Source organism: Haliotis rufescens, unplaced genomic scaffold (genome assembly GCF_023055435.1).
Source record: "Haliotis rufescens isolate VD_foot unplaced genomic scaffold, xgHalRufe1.0.p SCAF_7, whole genome shotgun sequence".
In the NCBI taxonomy this organism is placed as follows: Eukaryota; Metazoa; Mollusca; class Gastropoda; order Lepetellida; family Haliotidae; genus Haliotis; species Haliotis rufescens.
The window spans coordinates 22973240-22994395 of NW_025964361.1; the positions used below are offsets into that span (position 1 = coordinate 22973240).

General features: G+C 40.1%; 2 protein-coding genes across 6 annotated transcripts in view; both read right to left on the minus strand.

The window, feature by feature from the left end:
• Window positions 1–3761, minus strand: part of LOC124137449 — a 40531-nt gene extending 36770 nt beyond the window's left edge. For 3 of the 5 annotated variants that reach the window (XM_048387462.1, XM_048387458.1, XM_048387461.1), the window contains exon 1: window positions 3484–3678. The gene's annotated coding sequence lies outside the window, so the exon portion shown is untranslated. Of the gene's footprint in view, window positions 1–3483; window positions 3679–3700 lie in introns of those variants that run through there. The other 2 variants (XM_048387459.1, XM_048387460.1) reach the window with 2 other exon arrangements.
• Window positions 3762–4990: 1229 nt separating this feature from the next.
• LOC124137451 overlaps window positions 4991–21156 on the minus strand; it is a 32249-nt gene continuing 16083 nt past the window's right edge. The window contains exons 7-18 of the mRNA XM_046503733.2: window positions 17250–17400; window positions 16894–17049; window positions 16493–16624; window positions 14795–14880; window positions 14030–14226; window positions 13457–13603; window positions 12675–12908; window positions 11295–11491; window positions 10876–10992; window positions 9900–10067; window positions 9503–9720; window positions 4991–7487 (exon numbers count right to left, since the gene is read on the minus strand). Coding sequence (XP_046359689.2) covers window positions 7234–7487; window positions 9503–9720; window positions 9900–10067; window positions 10876–10992; window positions 11295–11491; window positions 12675–12908; window positions 13457–13603; window positions 14030–14226; window positions 14795–14880; window positions 16493–16624; window positions 16894–17049; window positions 17250–17400 — 2057 coding nt within the window. The 3' untranslated portion in view covers window positions 4991–7233. The remainder of the gene's footprint in view (window positions 7488–9502; window positions 9721–9899; window positions 10068–10875; window positions 10993–11294; window positions 11492–12674; window positions 12909–13456; window positions 13604–14029; window positions 14227–14794; window positions 14881–16492; window positions 16625–16893; window positions 17050–17249; window positions 17401–21156) is intronic.

Below are 21156 nucleotides of genomic sequence, written 5' to 3' on the forward strand. Positions count from 1 at the left end.
TAATTGTCAGTATAAACACTGCATATAATCAGTCTTCCTAAGTATCATTACTGTGCTCTATATCTATCAAAATACATACTCATTAAGAAGGCAGAGTCGTCCTTATCAGTGCCCTCCTTGCAAGCTGACAATTGTTAAAAAATAATCTTCGATTTCTATAGAACAGTGGCAGTTGCCAGCTGGGTGAAAATCTCAACACCGTAACAATTTCCCACTTGACCTGTACATCAGTAGTTTGTTTGCAGAAATGTATTTTAAAATATTTGATTTCCTTTTCAAGACTATTTACAAGTAGATTACCTTTCTTCAAATGTAAAATGCTAAAAAAATGTACTTTCAAGTTAATATTTGTTTGTTTATAAGCAAATATTTTCTGGATTTACAAAAAAACATGGCTGTCCCTCAGCTGGACCAGAATAAAAAATTATACCTAATCTATATCTAAATATTCTAAAAATGTAACAAATTTTGTTTTTCACACTCTCAAATGAACATTAATTACATGTATCCTATCATTATTATCTCAAACCTAATTGAAAAAAAATAAATTAGGAAAAAAAAGATGTCCCTCAAAAGGCACTCAACTCCGTTACAACGTACCAATACTAAAAAAATAACTGTGCTATGGGAGATAACTCTCATACGCTTCCTCTTTTGGCAACATGTGTATGAAGTTCATCTGCTGGTGATAGATCGATGCCACATTTATGTACAATGTTCAAGCCAATGACATCAAGATATGTCTGTTAAGTACAGTATGTTTTCTGAGCCTCAACTCTGTAACACTGTCTATAGATCTATATCTCATTCTAATTTCCTTCACTTTTCCAAGAGAAATTGGTTAGCAAGACCATGTTAGCAGTGAGTATTTTAATTTCCATAAAAAGCAAAGCATGCTGGGATATGAGCCATTTATAGTAAGGTGTCTCAACTCCGTTACACTCAACTCTGTAATGCTGTACAGCGTAACGGAGAGGAAAAATTTGTGCATCTGCACAATTTCGATAGTTATTGTCAGTACATAGCTTTGTTCTTCACGAATATTTTATTTTATTTTAACCCTATACCTGACAAATAATTTTCCCACAGTCTGTAGTAAGAACTTTTTTTTAAAATAGTCACTCAGACTGCTCTGATGTTTCGGATGAACAAGATGTTAGGACCTGTGCAAAATGTGGATTTGATACTATTGATAGCGCTCTTTCAGACAGTGGACTAATTATTGAAGACAGAACTGTTGTCTTTTACATTGATGGGAGTGCCTGGCTATTGTATTTTGGCTGCAGAAAGCAATTTCATTATGCATGTATAAACAACATATTTTCTGAGAGTGTTGATGATATGATTGATCTGAAATTTGATCTTGAAGTTTTGTAACTATATTATAGTGATCTAAAATGGCATTTTCAGCAACTTTGTACTTACTTATTTCAACGTCTATACAAAGGGTTGAACATTAGTAATTTAGTAGACCCACTTTTGTATGCCATTACTGCAGTAACGGCTCATAAACCATGAGTACCAAAGTCCTGACAAGTAACACAACACAGTGCATGTATTTTCACATTTCATCTCAAAAGGGATGAAAAGGTTGTTATTTTATGCTAGAGAGCAATAACAAAATATATGAGTTACAACTCCGTTACAACAAACTCAACTCTGTTACGTCAGGATTTTTTTAATAGATGACTTCTTTTGACAACTGACGAAAAACTTTGTTGTTTTTTTTACTTTTAACTTTAGATTAGGATTAATGATAATATATGTTGTGACAAAAGATGAAAAATACTATATTTTGGATACCGTCTTTCATGTAAATGACTTTGTTGTCTAGGCAAACTTTTGAAATATGGAGCGAGCACTTACAAATGTCCAATCATACATTTTATTTATCCAGTTTGCATTTGTTTAACACTGAATTGTATTCACACTTAATGTTAATTGCTGAATACGATTTGATATTTCAAAGCAACCTAGCGCTATTAAAATTACTTTCCATTTTGTGATCCGTAACGGAGTTGAATGTCCTAGCAGATTAGGCTAATTCATTAATTATTTTCTAATTAATTAAACACATCACTGCACTGCATTGAACTAGAAAGTACTTCTCAAGTATCATATTCTCTAATATCAAGAGAAAAATTATATTAGGGACACTTTTATTTTTGCAAGTTGATATCAGAAAATTTGTCGGTTTTGAGATTTTTACCCACCTATGAGTCCTGACCTGGTGTCATCAGTGCATTCAGTGATTCATTTATATAATTTTCACCGCTAGATCTATATGCACAAATAGAATCTGTTTCGGCTGATAATTAAGACTGGTTAATACATTTGCAAAGTTTCAAGTTCCAAAAGAAAGGTTTAGCACAAATTATATGTTAAACGTAAGTTGCTGCATTGAAAAAGCAAAAAAAATTAAAAAATTAATAACAAAACAAAAAAACACTTAAAGGCACCACCACTTCAGCACTTGCCTGAAGTGTATGCAAAGTTCCATGAAAATATATTTTAAGATTTATGAAGTATGCTCCTGGAACAATCCCTACCCTCATCAGATTAAATACTCACTCCAAACAAAGTTGGGGATATGTAAAACTAACAGATGACTGCAGAAATACAAAGAGGTATCAAGTGAGGGTAATGGATGGATAAGCAAACGGAAGAAATAGTCGTAACATAACAATCAACAAAACATGTTGACAGTGTATTCTGTAAGGATGCAAACAACCAAGAAAGACGACAGGGGTGTCTGTCAATGAAAGTAAATCATGCCCCAACAATTGGTCAAAAATTAATTTATGCAGTGTGGCATAGTCTGAATCAATCTCCAAATGACAATTTGAGGGAATCTGGTCCACTCCACTTGCTGAGATTTGGCTAATTCGGCTAACATAGCAGGTTGCCTTTGATGTCTGTGTACTAGTCTCAGGACAGCAGTCAAAGCTGGCCACTGCATTCTGGTGATCTTCTGCTACTGGAGGTAGTCAGTTACGATAAGTGCGTGGTGGGCACGAGCGTTATCATCTTAAAAGACAAAACTTGCATGGACCAGCATGGCACGTAAAGGGCTGAACTATTGGTGCCAATATGTTGTCTCCTTAATACTGTCCAGTGACCCTTCCATCGACAAAATGCAGTGGCATTCATAGTATTTCAGTTAGGAATATTGATAGTTTCGATTGTAATTACCATATCAATAAAATACACACAATGCTGTTCAAATTTGTTTTTCTTTTGATCATGAGTGGTAGTAATTTAAACATGGTAATGTGGAAGTATCTTTTTCTTAAATTATTAGGGTAAAAAAAAAAAAATCAATCATATCTCAAACTTTACTTTTTATCTGTTGTTATCTGTTGTTGCGGTTATCCGCGATCTGCACAACAGGTCCAATTTAGAAGCATACCATGTGTGAAATATTGAGGGTTAATGGCTCTTTTGGTCAGAATTATTTATAATACAATATACATGCATACATACTTGTATTCAGATGGTCCACTCAACTCCGTTGCTAACTGTATGCTAAACGCGGAAGTACCGTACCGTAATTTGCGTAAAACTGTCAACGTCCAGTGATGAAAAGCAACAGTAAATACCGTGGTATAACGACTGTCAGCTATTGCAAATTTCCGAGAAAATCAAATAAAACTTCCTCAAACTGTACATCTGTAAGATATAATCAGTCATCTACACAAACCTGCAAAAGCACGTTATTTGTTCGAAGGGTGATTTTCGCCTCAGTGGTGCAACAACAAAAGGGGGATAACCTTAGTCTTGTTTCTATTGCATACCACTAAAATATTTTATTGTTTCTTAGCTGTTTCCCAAATATGGAATTACAACACAAAAATGTAAGTACATAATTTATAACACAATTTGCGTTTGTCAACCAAACAATAATTGATTGTTATTTCTGTTGAAAACATGTCACAAAAAGGTTTTAGTTAATATATGGTGTTTTTTTCATACACATGAATAGGATTTCAAGTATGCTTTAAAAAGGGTGGCGTGTGCATCAACCCCTGGATCCTGTGCACCCAAGTGTTAATGTCTTAATCCTCCCACACAAATTCAAAGCCAACATGCCGAGAAAAAATGTTCAAAGGGGCGTTACACCTAACTTCCAGATTCACTCACTAAAATCTCTAAGGGGCGGGACATTTGATACTTGGAGGTGGGTCATGTTTTCTTTTCTTCATTTTGAGAAACTGAGATTTATTTTTTTCATAAAAGAGAGCTGAGATTTTTTAACGTCAAATTTCAAATTTAACATATGGAAAGAATGTTAAAATGTTCTCACTGTTCACTAAAACAGTCCAGATGTAGTTTTTTTTAAAACAGCACATTGAAAATAGCAGTATAAAAAAGTATTTGTATGTGGAAAAAAAACAACACCATGTGGAGGAACAGCCAAGAGTGCAATTGTATCCAAGTAGGCATTAAATCTAGTCTCTTCTAGCATGTGTACATTTCAAGAAGTCATCACAGTGCTACAGCTGTCATTCTAACAACACCAGCATTCACTCAGTCATAGTGCTAACTCGATGTGTGTAACATCGTCTCTGGAGGAGCAGATCCAACACCTATATATGAAGATGGTTACACTGACACACACCCCAAAACATAACACAGACTCTGTTACTCATCCCTTCCTCCCGATGCTTAGTGTAGGATAAAGCATGTCCGAGGGTTTTTATGATATTTAAAACTGATGGTCATCAGCCTGAGGGGAAGTGTTTTATCTAACTTATGAACCGAAAAATGAAACTTAAAACAACATTTATCAACATTTTTATGTTTCAAACATATAACAACGCGTGTGGTCTGACGTTGATTAATGAATAATTTGCACACTTGTATATGCAAGGGGCCAACGTATGGTTCTCTGTAGGAAGTGACAACTTGGAGACGATGGCTTGCGGTATATACAGTTTTATTTTATACATGTAGATATATACATACATATTGGAGATTTTACGTGCGCTTTCCGACTGCAGCGTATTTTCGCTCCTTCTCTCTGGTCCAAGGCTTATATAGCCAAGGTCACCTGACATTTAGTAAGTTATAAATATAAATGTAAACAGTGGTGCTGTCATAATATACCCATGGTCCCACATGCTGTTCATAAATTCTGGTATGCTCTGTTCTGTAGCCCTGGACACAGGGGTATAGTCATTATAGTTTTCTACTTCTGTATAATGTCCTTAAATCTACTGCTGACAGTTCCTGTTATTCACAGGTTGCTGACAGTTCCTGTTATTCACAGGCGTACACCTATAATCCCCTCATGACCAGTCTGTGACAGTTCCTGTTATTCACAGGCATGCACCTATAATTCCCTGATGGCCAGTCTGTAACAGTTCCTGTTATTCACAGGTGTACACCTATAATTCCCTGATGGCCAGTCTGTGACAGTTCCTGTTATTCCCAAATGTACACCAATGATCCCTGATGACCAGTCTGTGACAGTTCCTGTTATTCACAGGCATGCACCTATAATTCCCTGATGGCCAGTCTGTGACAGTTCCTGTTATTCACAGGCATGCACCTATAATTCCCTGATGACCAATCTGTGACAGTTCCTGTTATTCACAGGCATGCACCTATAATTCCCTGACGGCCAGTCTGTAACAGTTCCTGTTATTCACAGGCATACACCTATATTCCCTGATGGCCAGTCTGTAACAGTTCCTGTTATTCACAGGCGTACACCTATATTCCCTGATGGCCAGTCTGTGACAGTTCCTGTTATTCACAGGCATGCACCTATAATTCCCTGATGGCCAGTCTGTAACAGTTCCTGTTATTCACAGGCATGCACCTATAATTCCCTGATGGCCAGTCTGTAACAGTTCCTGTTATTCACAGGTGTACACCTATAATTCCCTGATGGCCAGTCTGTGACAGTTCCTGTTATTCACAGGCATGCACCTATAATTCCCTGATGGCCAGTCTGTGACAGTTCCTGTTATTCACAGGCATGCACCTATAATTCCCTGATGACCAATCTGTGACAGTTCCTGTTATTCACAGGCATGCACCTATAATTCCCTGACGGCCAGTCTGTAACAGTTCCTGTTATTCACAGGCATACACCTATATTCCCTGATGGCCAGTCTGTAACAGTTCCTGTTATTCACAGGCGTACACCTATATTCCCTGATGGCCAGTCTGTGACAGTTCCTGTTATTCACAGGCATGCACCTATAATTCCCTGATGGCCAGTCTGTAACAGTTCCTGTTATTCACAGGCGTAAACCTATATTCCCTGATGGCCAGTCTGTGACAGTTCCTGTTATTCACAGGCATACACCTATAATCCCATGATGGCCAGTCTGTGACAGATCCTGTTATTTTAAGGTCTACACCTATAATCCCCTCATGACCAGTCTGAGACAGTTCCTGTTATTCCCAGGTGTACACCTATAATCCCCTCATGACCAGTCTGTGACAGTTCCTGTTATTCACAGGCATACACCTATAATACCCTGTTGGCCAGTCTGTGACAGTTCCTGTTATTCTCAGGCGTACAACTATAATCCCTTGATGGCCAGTCTGTGACAGTTCCTGTTATTCACAGGTGTACATCTATAATCCCTGATAGACAGTCTGTGACAGTTCCTGTTATTCACAGGCATACACCTATAATTCCCTGATGGCCAGTATGTGACAGTTCCTGTTATTCTCAGGCGTACAACCATAATCCCTTGATGGCCAATCTGTAACAGTTCCTGTTATTCACAGGCGTACACCTATATTCCCTGATGGCCAGTATGTGACAGTTCCTGTTATTCTCAGGCGTACACCCATAATCCCTTGATGGCCAGTCTGTGACAGTTCCTGTTATTCACAGGCGTACACCTATATTCCCTGATGGCCAGTCTGTGACAGTTCCTGTTATTCACATGTGTACACCTATAATCCCATGATGGCCAGTCTGTGACAGTTCCTGTTATTCACATGTGTACACCTATAATCCCTGATAGACAGTATATGACAGTTCCTGTTATTCTCAGGCATACACCCATAATCCCTTGAAGGCCAGTCTGTGACAGTTCCATTTATTCACAGGTGTACACCTATAGTCCCATGATGGCCAGTCTGTGACCGTTCCTGTTATTCACAGGCGTACACCTATACGCTCCTATTGGCCAGTCTGTGACAGTTCCTGTTATTCTCAGGCCTACACCTATTATCCCCTGATGGCCGGTCTGAGACAGTTCCAGTTATTCACAGGCGTACACCTATAATTCCCTGATGGCCGTCCCTCATAAAGACATGCCAACCCCTCCTGCCACATTCAGAATCTGTGTTTGCCTCGTCCTCTTGACCCTTCAAGTGCTCCACACAGAAACATCTTGGTCCCGGTCCAAGGAAGGGCAGCACCCCTAGGATCTTCCCGTGACCATCATAGTGGAACACATGCTCTCTGTAGAAATTGTCTTCACCTTCCTTTTGAACAGTGACTGATACCAGAAAGTCAACTGAAATAAGGAAAATAACAAGTCACCACAATATCACTTACGAAATAACAAAACCAGAAGTTATCATCAGGTCACATTCTGAAAACCAGGGCATAAAAAATGTCAAAGATGAACATTCAGTCTAACTGTCATTGTTCTACATGAGTGAGTGTGTTTTTTACTGCCTTTAGCAATCATCCATCCATTTTATGACAGGGGACACAGGCTTCACAGATGCATTGTACTCATGTGGGGAATCAACCAAGGTTTTAAAAAACCCAGCATGCACCTAGGGAACCTTGATGGTTAGTTTGTTTGTTTGTTTGTTTGTTTGTCCCTTAAAGCCAGCACTATTCCAGCTATATGATGGTGACATGTAAATAATCAAGTTCGGACCAGACAATCCAGTGATTGACATTATGAGTATCCATCTACGCAATTGGGATACAATGACATGCATCAACCAAGTCAGTGAACCTGAGCAAGCATGGGTTGCTGAAGACCTATTCCCTCACAGATATTCACGGAGTAAGGCAAGCATGGTATACTGAAGACCTATTCTAACCTGGAACATCATGGAGGGAGACAAGCATGGGTTGCTGAAGACCTATTCTAACCCCGATGTTAATGGAGGGAGACAAGCATGGATTGCTGAAGACCTATTCTAACCAAGATGTTAATGGAGGGAGGCAAGCATGGATTGCTGAAGACCTATTCTAACCAAGATGTTAATGGAGGGAGACAAGCATGGATTGCTGAAGACCTATACTAACCCCGATGTTAATGGAGGGAGACAAGCATGGATTGCTGAAGACCTTTTCTAACCTGGAACATCATGGAGGGAGACAAGCATGGATTGCTGAAGACCTATACTAACCCCGATGTTAATGGAGGGAGACAAGCATGGATTGCTGAAGACCTATTCTAACCAAGATGTTAATGGAGGGAGGCAAGCATGGGTTGCTGAAGACCTATACTTACCCAGATGTTCATGGAGGGAGACAAGCATGGATTGCTGAAGACCTATTCTAACCTGGAACATCATGGAGGGAGACAAGCATGGATTGCTGAAGACCTATTCTAACCAAGATGTTAATGGAGGGAGGCAAGCATGGGTTGCTGAAGACCTATTCTAACCTGGAACATCATGGAGGGAGACAAGCATGGATTGCTGAAGACCTATACTAACCCCGATGTTAATGGAGGGAGACAAGCATGGGTTACTGAAGACCTATTCTAACCTGGAACATCATGGAGGGAGACAAGCATGGATTGCTGAAGACCTATACTAACCCCGATGTTAATGGAGGGAGACAAGCATGGATTGCTGAAGACCTATACTAACCAAGATGTTAATGGAGGGAGGCAAGCATGGGTTGCTGAAGACCTATACTAACCCAGATGTTCGTGGAGGGAGACAAGCATGGATTGCTGAAGACCTATTCTAACCCAGATGTTCATGGAGGGAGACAAGCATGGATTGCTGAAGACCTATTCTAAACCAGATGTTAATGGAGGGAGACAAGCATGGATTGCTGAAGACCTATTCTAAACCAGATGTTAATGGAGGGAGACAAGCATGGATTGCTGAAGACCTATTCTAAACCAGATGTTAATGGAGGGAGACAAGCATGGATTGCTGAAGACCTATTCTAACCAAGATGTTAATGGAGGGAGACAAGCATGGATTGCTGAAGACCTATTCTAAACCAGATGTTAATGGAGGGAGACAAGAATGGATTGCTGAAGACCTATTCTAAACCAGATGTTCATCGATCGGACCGTAGATGTGACACTTTAGGTTTACAATCTGGGGTGACTTTAGAACACATATTTTTTATTGCTATAGTTCTGGGATAGCTAAGGACACTGCTGTGATACTACTGCAATATTGATAAACTTATTGCAATAGTATCATTATAGTTGGGAAGTACTTGCATCAGTATTTTCTTTTATTATTTTATGTAAACTCATCTTTAAATCTTTTTGTATATTCCTGTATTTTTACACCCCATATAAGGTCATGTTCTATTTACCATCTTCTCTGACAGTGCAGACCTCTGTTGCAACTCCAGGAACCAAAAGGTCCATGACAATCTCTACAATCTCTGTGACATCCATAAACATCAGCATGGCACCGATGCCGACTGCAAGTCTGGTTTTCTCCTCCAGTTTTTTCATCTCCAGGATCCTGACTGGAGATCCTGGCAGGAAGCTGATGTAGCGGCCATCCTCACTCACCTCCAGGCTGCTGCTGTGGACAGAATTAAGCAAATTCAATGCAAAATGTCAGCATTAAAATATTTCATCTGTTAAATATGATCACATTAATACAATATATGCACAGTTCATATTCCTAAATGTCACTGTTTATGTTTCATAATGCCCTTGCTTTGAAGATGATTACCATTGTTGCTACAGGGCAATCCCTACCTCTCTTGTTGAAGGGTAACATTCAGCATTTGCAGTGTGTCAGGATGTAGGAAGTAGATGGCGTTGTCTGTTACAGCCATGACTTTCTCTCCTCCAAACAATAGAGTTCTTATTTCAGGGAACTCATCACTGAGAACCTCATCGTCTGTTATAGGGTCACATCTGACTCTGAAGCAAAGATCACATCAAAATGAAAGAACACACATCCTAATCACATGACCATTCACATTACTAGGCCTACCTTCAAAATGTCTTCAAATTTTCAGCTGAAAGGTAATCCAAACCTATTCAGTACCTTCTTTTGTGAGAAATTCTTCAAGTAAAACAATGAAACATTTTGCGAACAACCGTGTGTCATTATTTCCAAAACTTGGTACAAGTTCAGAGTTTAGGAGCAATCTGATAAACTTATGTAATGTATTTTTTGGACAAAATGAACTGTATAAGCTTTATTAAAACACCACAACTTGCAAATCATAAATCACGCTGCATTACATTGAAAAATGACCAAAAATATATATTGTAAATATAAATCCATGATGACCCTATGGAGATTTTGACATAAGATCTCCAGCAAGCTATGCTTATCCTTAGAGCTGACTAAATGGATCAGGTGTTCAGGCTACAAAAAGTTTTGTGACTTGCTTGATTCTGTATCATCGCACTGATGATTGTTGTTTAATGCCACAGTCTGCAATATTGCAGCTATAAGATGGCGGCCTGTATATATTTGAGTCTGGACCAGACTAACCAGTCACTGGTATAATGATTAATATTCAACATCTTTGGCGTGCGATGCTGCACAATCAACTCATTAAGTCACCTGTTGGATTAACTCAGATTTTTTTTATCCTCTGACATTTAATGAAAACACAATAAAGGCAAATGTTTGCAATTTTTTAGTCAGAACAGAAGCCTTCATGTGAAAAACATTGCTCTTCTTTGTGGGCAGTCAACATTAACCATCTACACCAACCTGAGTTTGTCCGCTGTGAGGCCATACAGCTTACTCCCAAGAACATGTGGTGCCACCATTTGATTGTCTGAGATGGTTTTTAGCAACTTTCCTTTCTTGCCAAAAACATATTGCTTCCTGAAATTCACAAAGCATATATGGTCATGTTTTACCAATAATCTCTAATACTTTATTACCTTGCTGTTATTTGCAAAGTTTCTAGTTCTTCCTGCATGTTGTAAGAGGCAATCCATTCCATATGGCATCTTTCCGAGGCAAGGGACTATATAAGTACAGTCTCCACTCCACTCCATAAATAACCCTGTATATTTGATTTATACACTCTCATAAATGACAGGTCGAGTTGCACAGTGATTTCAAAATCATACCAGGAAATATCCTTAATTATCTCAAACTGTCTTTGTGAAGAGATTGAGTACCTGTGATTTTTATACTCCTTCAGAATGCCCATGTGCCACATGATATCATCTGGAGGAAAGCTCCTGTGTTTACTGGTCATCTTCTGGGTCCGAATGCTGGACACCTCAGGGTCATCTATTTGGTCACAGAAGTCATGTGAGTGTTCTGTGGTCAGGAAAGGCTGCATGAAGCTGGTCTTACGGGAACAGTCTACAAACTGTAATACAAAGATGTGTAGTGTTTGGCATAAGTATCAAGGTGTCATTGCCCTAATGTTCAAAAATATATATTGAGGGGTCAAAAGTTGTAGCAGAATATCTCAAGGCCCAAAGAATCATATCCTTGATTATGCAGTGTATTGTATCCCCATTCTGTTATGACAAAATAGAATTTATAAACCTACTGCCATTTAGTATTGTAGGTATCTTGATATCTCATAGTAATCTTGTGAGAGGGTGTTCAATCTCACATGTCATAACTTCAGTTGTCTGCATGCCGCACATGGTATTTCTCTCACCTACTTCAGCCCTTGGGGTTTTCCCACTCAAGGTTTTACATTTTTAATCTCAGAGTCATGTTTTAACTATAAAGTACCCAGGACCTATTCTACACCATGACTTTTGAGCCCAAATCGTATGGCACAAAGCAACATTCTGTGCTCAGTTTGACATGTTAGACACAGGGGTGATGGAGATGGTGACCTCACTTCCATAGCTAAGCCATGGTTGCAAATGGATCCAGGGTTGTTATCATAATAGGATGTATATACAATACACTTTTACAATCGAGGATGCAAGGAGTTCTTTAAATTCTCAACATTGATATGTCTTATCGAAAGGAATTTTATTAATCCAGGGTCAGAACTAAACTCAAAAGCTTCAATTGCCTGGGTAAAGATCAAATGCCCTTGTAATGTTGAAACAATGGGTAAATTTGTAAATTTGTACTAGCCTGCAGGAATTTGTACAAGCCCTGGGATAGCAGGCTAGTGTTAGTTTCTAACTCTGTAATCAGCCCCATATCATATGTCTTTAATGAAGAAATTGCAATAAAGGAAAGATGGGGTGAAATGGTGTTTGCCCCACAGGGAGTCTGTGTTGGAATAGACCCCAAGCAAGCTATGCTTGTTGTACAAGGCGACTACAAGTTTCATGCGATCAGATTCGATGACTTGTCTGGCTGTCATCGTAGCCCTATGACCTGGAACATTGTTCATAATGATATAACTGAATTACTGTTCAAAACAGAGTTAAACTCCATCACTCACGAAAAGGCTTTCATCAGATTTCATACTGCCTTCACTCCTCGACCAATTTTATCCCCAAAAAGTTATTTCTCGAGTGGTCTTCTGGAATAGTGTGTGATATGTAACAACCTACATATATTTTAGGTGTACATACCACTTGAATCCTCTTTGGTGTGTAGGTATCATGGACTGCTAGGTAAAGAGTGTCCTTGTAGGCAAAGCACTCTTCAAGCAGGATGCTGAAAATAACTGGCTTATACTTGTAACCTTTCTTTATAGTTGGGATCTCTTCTTGTCTTTCTTTCTTACAAAGTTTTGTCCTTTTGTGTGATTGCAGAGTAAATTTGACAATCTGCTCCCAGAGGTGATGTTTAACTTGTTCCACACTCTGAAAAAAATAACAATCTATATGTCCAACACCTGCATATTGCAATAATTGAGTCAACATCATGATTGAAAGGTGAAACTTAAGTTTTGTTTGCAGGAAATTGTCCATGTTCAACTAACAGTTGCTATCAATCAATGTCTTACTTGCATGACTGGTTAATCAGGGCATGTTCTGAAGATCCCATTCTATTAGTTTAAGCATTTTGTTGTGAAACAAGCGGTAAGGTAATACTTTCATTAGTAGTTCTCAGGCTGGGTTATTGTAAAATGTAACAAATATTATTGATTGAAAACTGATACAGAAATTAAAGCATGAATCGTTTCCATGAAAACAAAAAAATACATTTTTGAAATTGTTTAAAAAGCAAAAGGCACCAGTAGATGAGCAACACATATGCCAAGTTTCCAAGAAAAACATGGAATTGTATTCAAGTTATGGCTAAGAATAGCATTGGAACGCCAACAACAAAAGGAACCGAGGCAAAAACAATATGTCTCCCCTCTCTCAGTTGTGGGGGGTAATGGTGGAGACACGAAAACAAGACCTACATGTTGAGACATTTCATAGCCCTTTGCAAAACAGTACTCCAGGGACATCTTCATCTTCTCCTCCCAAATGGCGCCACCTTTCTCAGTAGGAGAAGAATTGCGGAACATGCTTGATTTTTTTTTGGCTTCAATGTCTGCTAGGGCTCTCTTAAAACAGTTTAAAGAAAGAGTTTTTCAGTTCATCAAATTCTTTATTTGTACACATTAATGAGGTTTTATGCAGTTTTTAGAAGTATATCAGCAATATTTATTGAGAATATCTAAGAATGGTCTTTGAACATTGTTCCCACAAGGGAAGTCCTTGTGATTATTGTGTTACCATCTGGAAAACATGCAGTCTCAGGCTAATTTTAGTTTCGTCATGTAACCGTTGACTTGCTAATAGTGACTGATTGTGCTGGTTATTGCAATTGACCTGTCTGAAATGAAGGATTGTCTACAACAAAATATGGCCACAGCATTGGTCTGTTGAGCTAATAAATCAGAAGGGACAAGGCTTTGGCTAAATGATTCTCAACAATCCAGGACCTGTCAAATGATCGTAAGGTTAATCTTTAACTGATTTTATCTCACCTTCTTGCATAAAACCCTCAGAAAAGGTATAAGATCAAGTTTTGCCCCTTGATCTCCTGGTCCTGTCCAAAACAGGGTCAGTTGTTGCGCATACCGTGGTGATGTAATATCTACCAAGGAGGACTCTGGACATGCCAGATTGACAACTGTGTCAGTGTCACGATACACCTCAGTCAGTGTTGGTACTATGTGTAGTCCTGGGAGGGGCAAAGAGTGAGCGTGTGAATGGTGATAAACATTGCAGTCAACAATATACCAGCTGTATCAAGATAAACTGTTAATGAAGTCTCTGCCACACAAACCAGTGACTGAATAATAATGTAATAAGTAAAAGCAAAACACTGCCCATCCATGTTGTTTGTTTGCTGTTTAACACCACACTCAACAATATTCAAGATGTATGACAGTGATCGGTAATTATCCACTCAGGACCAGACAATCCAGTGATTGACATCATTAGCACCCATCTATGCCACTGGGATTTGTACATATATTTTAACAGCAAGGCACAGAACCTACACTGTATCTTCCAAAGGAAGGAAGTTGTCAAGATTTCATGGAAGTTTTGTCTCGTGAGAAAGTAACCAATTGTTAATACTCCTTATCGTGGCACCATGTGATCAATCTTGGTGTTTTATGAGACAGCGTTATTACACTCAAAGGTAGACATGCTCAAACTAATTTCATGACCCATTAATATGGTGACACATTACTTGCATGGTTTACAGTATATATTCATGCTCTTTCAAAGATTGTAGCACATACCATATCTGTGGACTTGAGCATGGGGGAGCGGTATGTTACTGAAGGAGTGCCACTTGGTGGTCAGGCCTGACGTGTGGAGGTGAAGCCTGAAAGTACAGGTCACAGTATACACTGCCTGGATCTAGCCACACCGCCTCATTACAGCCATCCCAGCCTTTGTATTCTTAATACTCGGTTTATGCAGAAGACCCAAGTTCAATCATCCGTAATTTCTCACTGATTATGATATTGCTTGACTTTTGCCGAAAACAGGGTACTCACTCACTATTCTTTACACAACAGGAATGCTATTTACTTGTTTTCTTTGTGAAGCATCACCTGAATACCTGAATGAGTATAGCACTGCTTTTAACAATATTTCAGTTTACCCTCCAGTAAATATAAGTTTACAGTGAAAGTTTACACTGTGTAAGGATCAACAGTGAAAGTTTACCTTGTGTAAGGATCAACAGTGAAAGTTTACTGTGTGTATAAGGATCAACAGTGAAAGTTTACCTGTTTAGAGGGATTAGAAGTGTAACAATATACCGAGCTATCGAGATATCGCAATCGTTTGCCCAACAATAGTACTATTATATCATATGCCGAAAGTATCATTGATGGTATTCATGATAATCGACAGTTTCAACAGCAGCAATTAGTCATAAACACCTAACTATGCGAATTTCAAACCTGCCTTGTTTAGCAAGGATTATGACCACATTGGGTCAGAGGTACTTTCCTTTCAGGGATACTTTCCGACAGGGAGACAAAAGGCCTTCTTTGAGATTGTCAGCAATACTTTATTCACTTCTTCTATATATAAGTAATATAATAATCAAGCCTTAAAGTTGGTTCACAACTATCACAATACTTTTGTAAGAGTGTGGGCTACTATCGCAATACGATCACAATACTGAAAACGGCCCCAATAGTCACCCTAAGGAAGGATCAACAGAGAAAGTTTACCCTGTGTAAGGATCAACAGTGAAAGTTTACCCAGTGTAAGAATCAACAGTATAAGTTTACCCTGTGTAAGGATCAACAGAGAAAGTTTACCCAGTGTAAGAATCAACAGAGAAAGTTTACCCAGTGTAAGGATCAACAGAGAAAGTTTACCCAGTGTAAGAATCAACAGTGAAAGTTTACCCTGTGTAAGGATCAACAGAGAAAGTTTACCCTGTGTAAGGATCAACAGAGAAAGTTTACCCAGTGTAAGGATCAACAGAGAAATTTTATCCAGTGTAAGAATCAACAGAGAAAGTTTACCCTGTGTAAGGATCAACAGTGAAAGTTTACCCTGTGTAAGGATCAACAGAGAAAGTTTACCCTCTGTAAGGATCAACAGTGAAAGTTTACCCTGGGTAAGGATCAACCGTTAAAGTTTACCCAGTGTAAGGATCAACAGTGAAAGTTTACCCTGTGTACGGATCAACAGTGAAAGTTTACCCTGTGTAAGGATCAACAGTGAAAGTTTACCCAGTGTAAGGATCAACAGTGAAAGTTTACCCTGTGTAAGGATCAACAGTGAAAGTTTACCCTGTGTAAGGATCAACAGTGAAAGTTTACCCTGTGTAAGGATCAACAGTGAAAGTTTACCCTTTGTAAGGATCAACAGTGAAAGTTTACCCTGTGTAAGGATCAACAGTGAAAGTTTACCCTGTGTAAGGATCAACATTGAAAGTTTACCCTGTGTAAGGATCAACAGTGAAAGTTTACCCTGTGTAAGGATCCAGGTTGAGGGCTCTGATAGGGGGCAGCACCATCTGCAGATCAGCCGTCAGGAAGCCAGCATCTGTCAGTCTCAGGTTGAGGTCTGTCATGGACTGGTAGTCCCCCTCAAAGGAATTCCTGATAACCTCTTTATTTTTTATTCAACAGCTTTTAAGTGTTTAAAAAAAGCAAGAAAGTGATTAGTTGGTCACTGTGAACTCAACTTGTGTTACCCTAATTTCATAGCATATGTCAATTGGATGCAAGGCATTAATAGAATAGATCTTTCACAACATGTGGCCTCAAACACTTACTTATTGTTGGTAGGATCCGTAAACCCCCAAAAGTAACAAAGTGTGGTCTATTTAAGCTTTAACATGTGAATCTTTTTTAAATAAAATACTTACATGTTATTGACAATCCGAAGATGACCAAGTTGTGTTCTCCATATGACCTTGAGAAATTTTGGAGCTCCATGTTCAGCAACATGGTCAAGAACTGGCTGCCATGGATTGTGTTGGTGAGAGTTTTCTTCCCATGACAGCGGTGTTTCCAGTTTTTGTCTGTCAGGAATGAAGAAAATGACAAAAACAAATGAAATGTTCAAAGACTTAAAATAACTTTGAAGGAAACATTTCTTTTCCTGATTGATATTATCATAGTATCAGTATCAAGAAATGTTACTTTTTCATAAGCTAAAACATTTTGTTTAAAAAATGTATCTCATGTTTTCCTAACGATGATTGAATCATCAGAAAGGTACCTGAGAATGAGAGTAGAGAATGCCCTGCAAGATTTCTTGTCATCTCCAAGAAGAGCCTTCACAAGGGACAGATGGAGCAGCAAGAATTCAAAAGACTCCACAAGACCCTCTATCAGCTTCACACAGCCTTCAAGACGACCCTCAACACTCTCTGTGGACAGGAGCAACAGTCAATAGACAGTGACACACATCGCTCCAGACAATCTGAATACTCTCTATGGACAGAAGCAACAGTCAATAGACAGTGACACACATCCCTCCAGGCAATCTGAACACTCTCTGTGGACAGAAGCAACAGTCAATAGACAGTGACACACATCACTCCAGACAATCTGAACACTCTCTGTGGACAGAAGCAACAGCCAATAGACAGTGACACACATCCCTCCAGACAATCTGAATACTCTCTATGGACAGAAGCAACAGTCAATAGACAGTGACACACATCCCTCCAGGCAATCTGAACACTCTCTGTGGTCAGAAGCAACAGTCAATAGACAGAGACACACATCACTCCAGACAATCTGAACACTCTCTGTGGACATAAGCAACAGCCAATAGACAGTGACACACATCCCTCCAGACAATCTGAACACTCTGTGGACAGAAGCAACAGTCAATAGACAGTGACACACATCCCTCCAGACAATCCTGAACTCTCTCTGTGGACAGAAGCAACAGTCAATATACAGTGACACACATCCCTCCAGACAATCTGAACACTCTCTGTGGACAGAAGCAACAGTCAATAGACAGTGACACACATCCCTCCAGACAATCTGAACACTCTCTGTGGACAGAAGCAACAGTCAATAGACAGTGACACACATCCCTCCAGACAATCCTGAACTCTTTCTGTGGACAGAAGCAACAGTCAATATACAGTGACACACATCCCTCCAGACAATCTGAACACTCTCTGTGGACAGAAGCAACAGTCAATAGACAGAGACACACATCACTCCAGACAATCTGAACACTCTCTGTGGACATAAGCAACAGCCAATAGACAGTGACACACATCCCTCCAGACAATCCTCAACACTTTCTGTGGACAGAAGCAACAGTCAATAGACAGTGACATACATCCCTCTAGACAATCCTGAACACTCTCTGTGGACAGAAGCAACAGTCAATAGACAGAGACACTGATCCCTCCAGACAATCTGAACACTCTGTGGATAGAAGCAACAGTCAGTAGACAGAGACACACATCCCTCCAGACAATCTGAACACTCTCTGTGGATAAAAGGAACAGTCATTAGACAGTGACACACAACCCTCCAGACAATCCTGAACACTCTATGTGGACAGAAGCAATAGACAGTGACACACAACCCTCCGGACAATCCTGAACACTCTCTGTGGACAGAAGCAATAGACAGTGACACACAACCCTCCAGACAATCCTGAACACTCTCTGTGGACAGAAGCAATAGACAGTGACACACAACCCTCCAGACAATCCTGAACACTCTCTGTGGACAGAAGCAATAGACAGTGACATACATCCCTCTAGACAATCCTGAACACTCTCTGTGGAAAGAAGCAACAATCAATAGACAGAGACACACATCCCTCCAGACAATCCTGAACTCTCTCTGTGGACAGAAGCAACAGTCGATAGACAGTGACACACATCCCTCCAGACAATCTTGAACACTCTCTGTGGACAGAAGTAATAGACAGTGACACACATCCCTCCACACAATCTGAACACTCTCTATGGACAGAAGCAACAGTCAATAGACAGTGACACACATCCCTCCAGACAATCTGAACACTCTCTGTGGACAGAAGCAAAAGTCAATAGACAGTGAAACACATCCCTCCAGACAATCTGAACACTCTCTATGGACAGAAGTAACAGTCAATAGACAGAGACACATGTCCATACAGACAATCTCAACACTCTCTGTGGACAGAAGCAACAGTCAATAGACAGAGACACACATCCCTCCAGACAATCCTGAACACTCTCTGTGGACAGAAGCAACAGTCAATAGACAGTGACACACATCACTCCAGACAATCCTGAACTCTCTCTGTGGACAGAAGCAACAGTCAATATACAGTGACACACATCCCTCCAGACAATCTGAACACTCTCTGTGGACAGAAGCAACAGTCAATAGACAGTGACACACATCCCTCCAGACAATCTGAACACTCTCTGTGGACAGAAGCAACAGTCAATAGACAGTGACACACATCCCTCCAGACAATCCTGAACTCTTTCTGTGGACAGAAGCAACAGTCAATATACAGTGACACACATCCCTCCAGACAATCTGAACACTCTCTGTGGACAGAAGCAACAGTCAATAGACAGAGACACACATCACTCCAGACAATCTGAACACTCTCTGTGGACATAAGCAACAGCCAATAGACAGTGACACACATCACTCCAGACAATCCTCAACACTTTCTGTGGACAGAAGCAACAGTCAATAGACAGTGACATACATCCCTCTAGACAATCCTGAACACTCTCTGTGGACAGAAGCAACAGTCAATAGACAGAGACACTGATCCCTCCAGACAATCTGAACACTCTGTGGATAGAAGCAACAGTCAGTAGACAGAGACACACATCCCTCCAGACAATCTGAACACTCTGTGGATAAAAGGAACAGTCATTAGACAGTGACACACAACCCTCCAGACAATCCTGAACACTCTATGTGGACAGAAGCAATAGACAGTGACACACAACCATCCGGACAATCCTGAACACTCTATGTGGACAGAAGCAATAGACAGTGACACACAACCCTCCAGACAATCCTGAACACTCTCTGTGGACAGAAGGAATAGACAGTGACACACAACCCTCCAGACAATCCTGAACACTCTCTGTGGACAGAAGCAATAGACAGTGACATACATCCCTCTAGACAATCCTGAACACTCTCTGTGGAAAGAAGCAACAATCAATAGACAGAGACACACATCCCTCCAGACAATCCTGAACACTCTCTGTGGACAGAAGCAACAGTCGATAGACAGTGACACACATCCCTCCAGACAATCTTGAACACTCTCTGTGGACAGAAGTAATAGACAGTGACACACATCCCTCCACACAATCTGAACACTCTCTATGGACAGAAGCAACAGTCAATAGACAGTGACACACATCCCTCCAGACAATCTGAACACTCTCTGTGGACAGAAGCAAAAGTCAATAGACAGTGAAACACATCCCTCCAGACAATCTGAACACTCTCTGTGGACAGAAGTAACAGTCAATAGACAGAGACACATGTCCATCCAGACAATCTCAACACTCTCTGTGGACAGAAGCAACAGTCAATAGACAGAGACACACATCCCTCCAGACAATCCTGAACACTCTCTGTGGACAGAAGCAACAGTCAATAGACAGAGACACACATCCCTCCAGACAATCTGAACACTCTCTATGGACAGAAGCAACAGTCAATAGACAGTGACACACATCCCTCCAGACAATCTGAACACTCTCTGTGGACAGAAGCAACAGTCAATAGACAGTGACACACATCACTCCAGACAATCTGAACACTATCTGTGGACAGAAGCAACAGTCAATAGACAGAGACACACATCCCTCCAGACAATCCTGAACACTCTCTGTGGACAGAAGCAACAGTCAATAGACAGAGACACACATCCCTCCAGACAATCCTGAACACTCTCTGTGGAAAGAAGCAACAGCCAATAGACAGTGACACACATCCCTCCAGACAATCCTGAACACTCTCTGTGGACAGAAGCAACAGTCAATAGACAGAGACACACATCCCTCCAGACAATCCTGAACACTCTCTGTGGACAGAAGCAACAGTCAATAGACAGTGACACACATCGCTCCAGACAATCTGAATACTCTCTATGGACAGAAGCAACAGTCAATAGACAG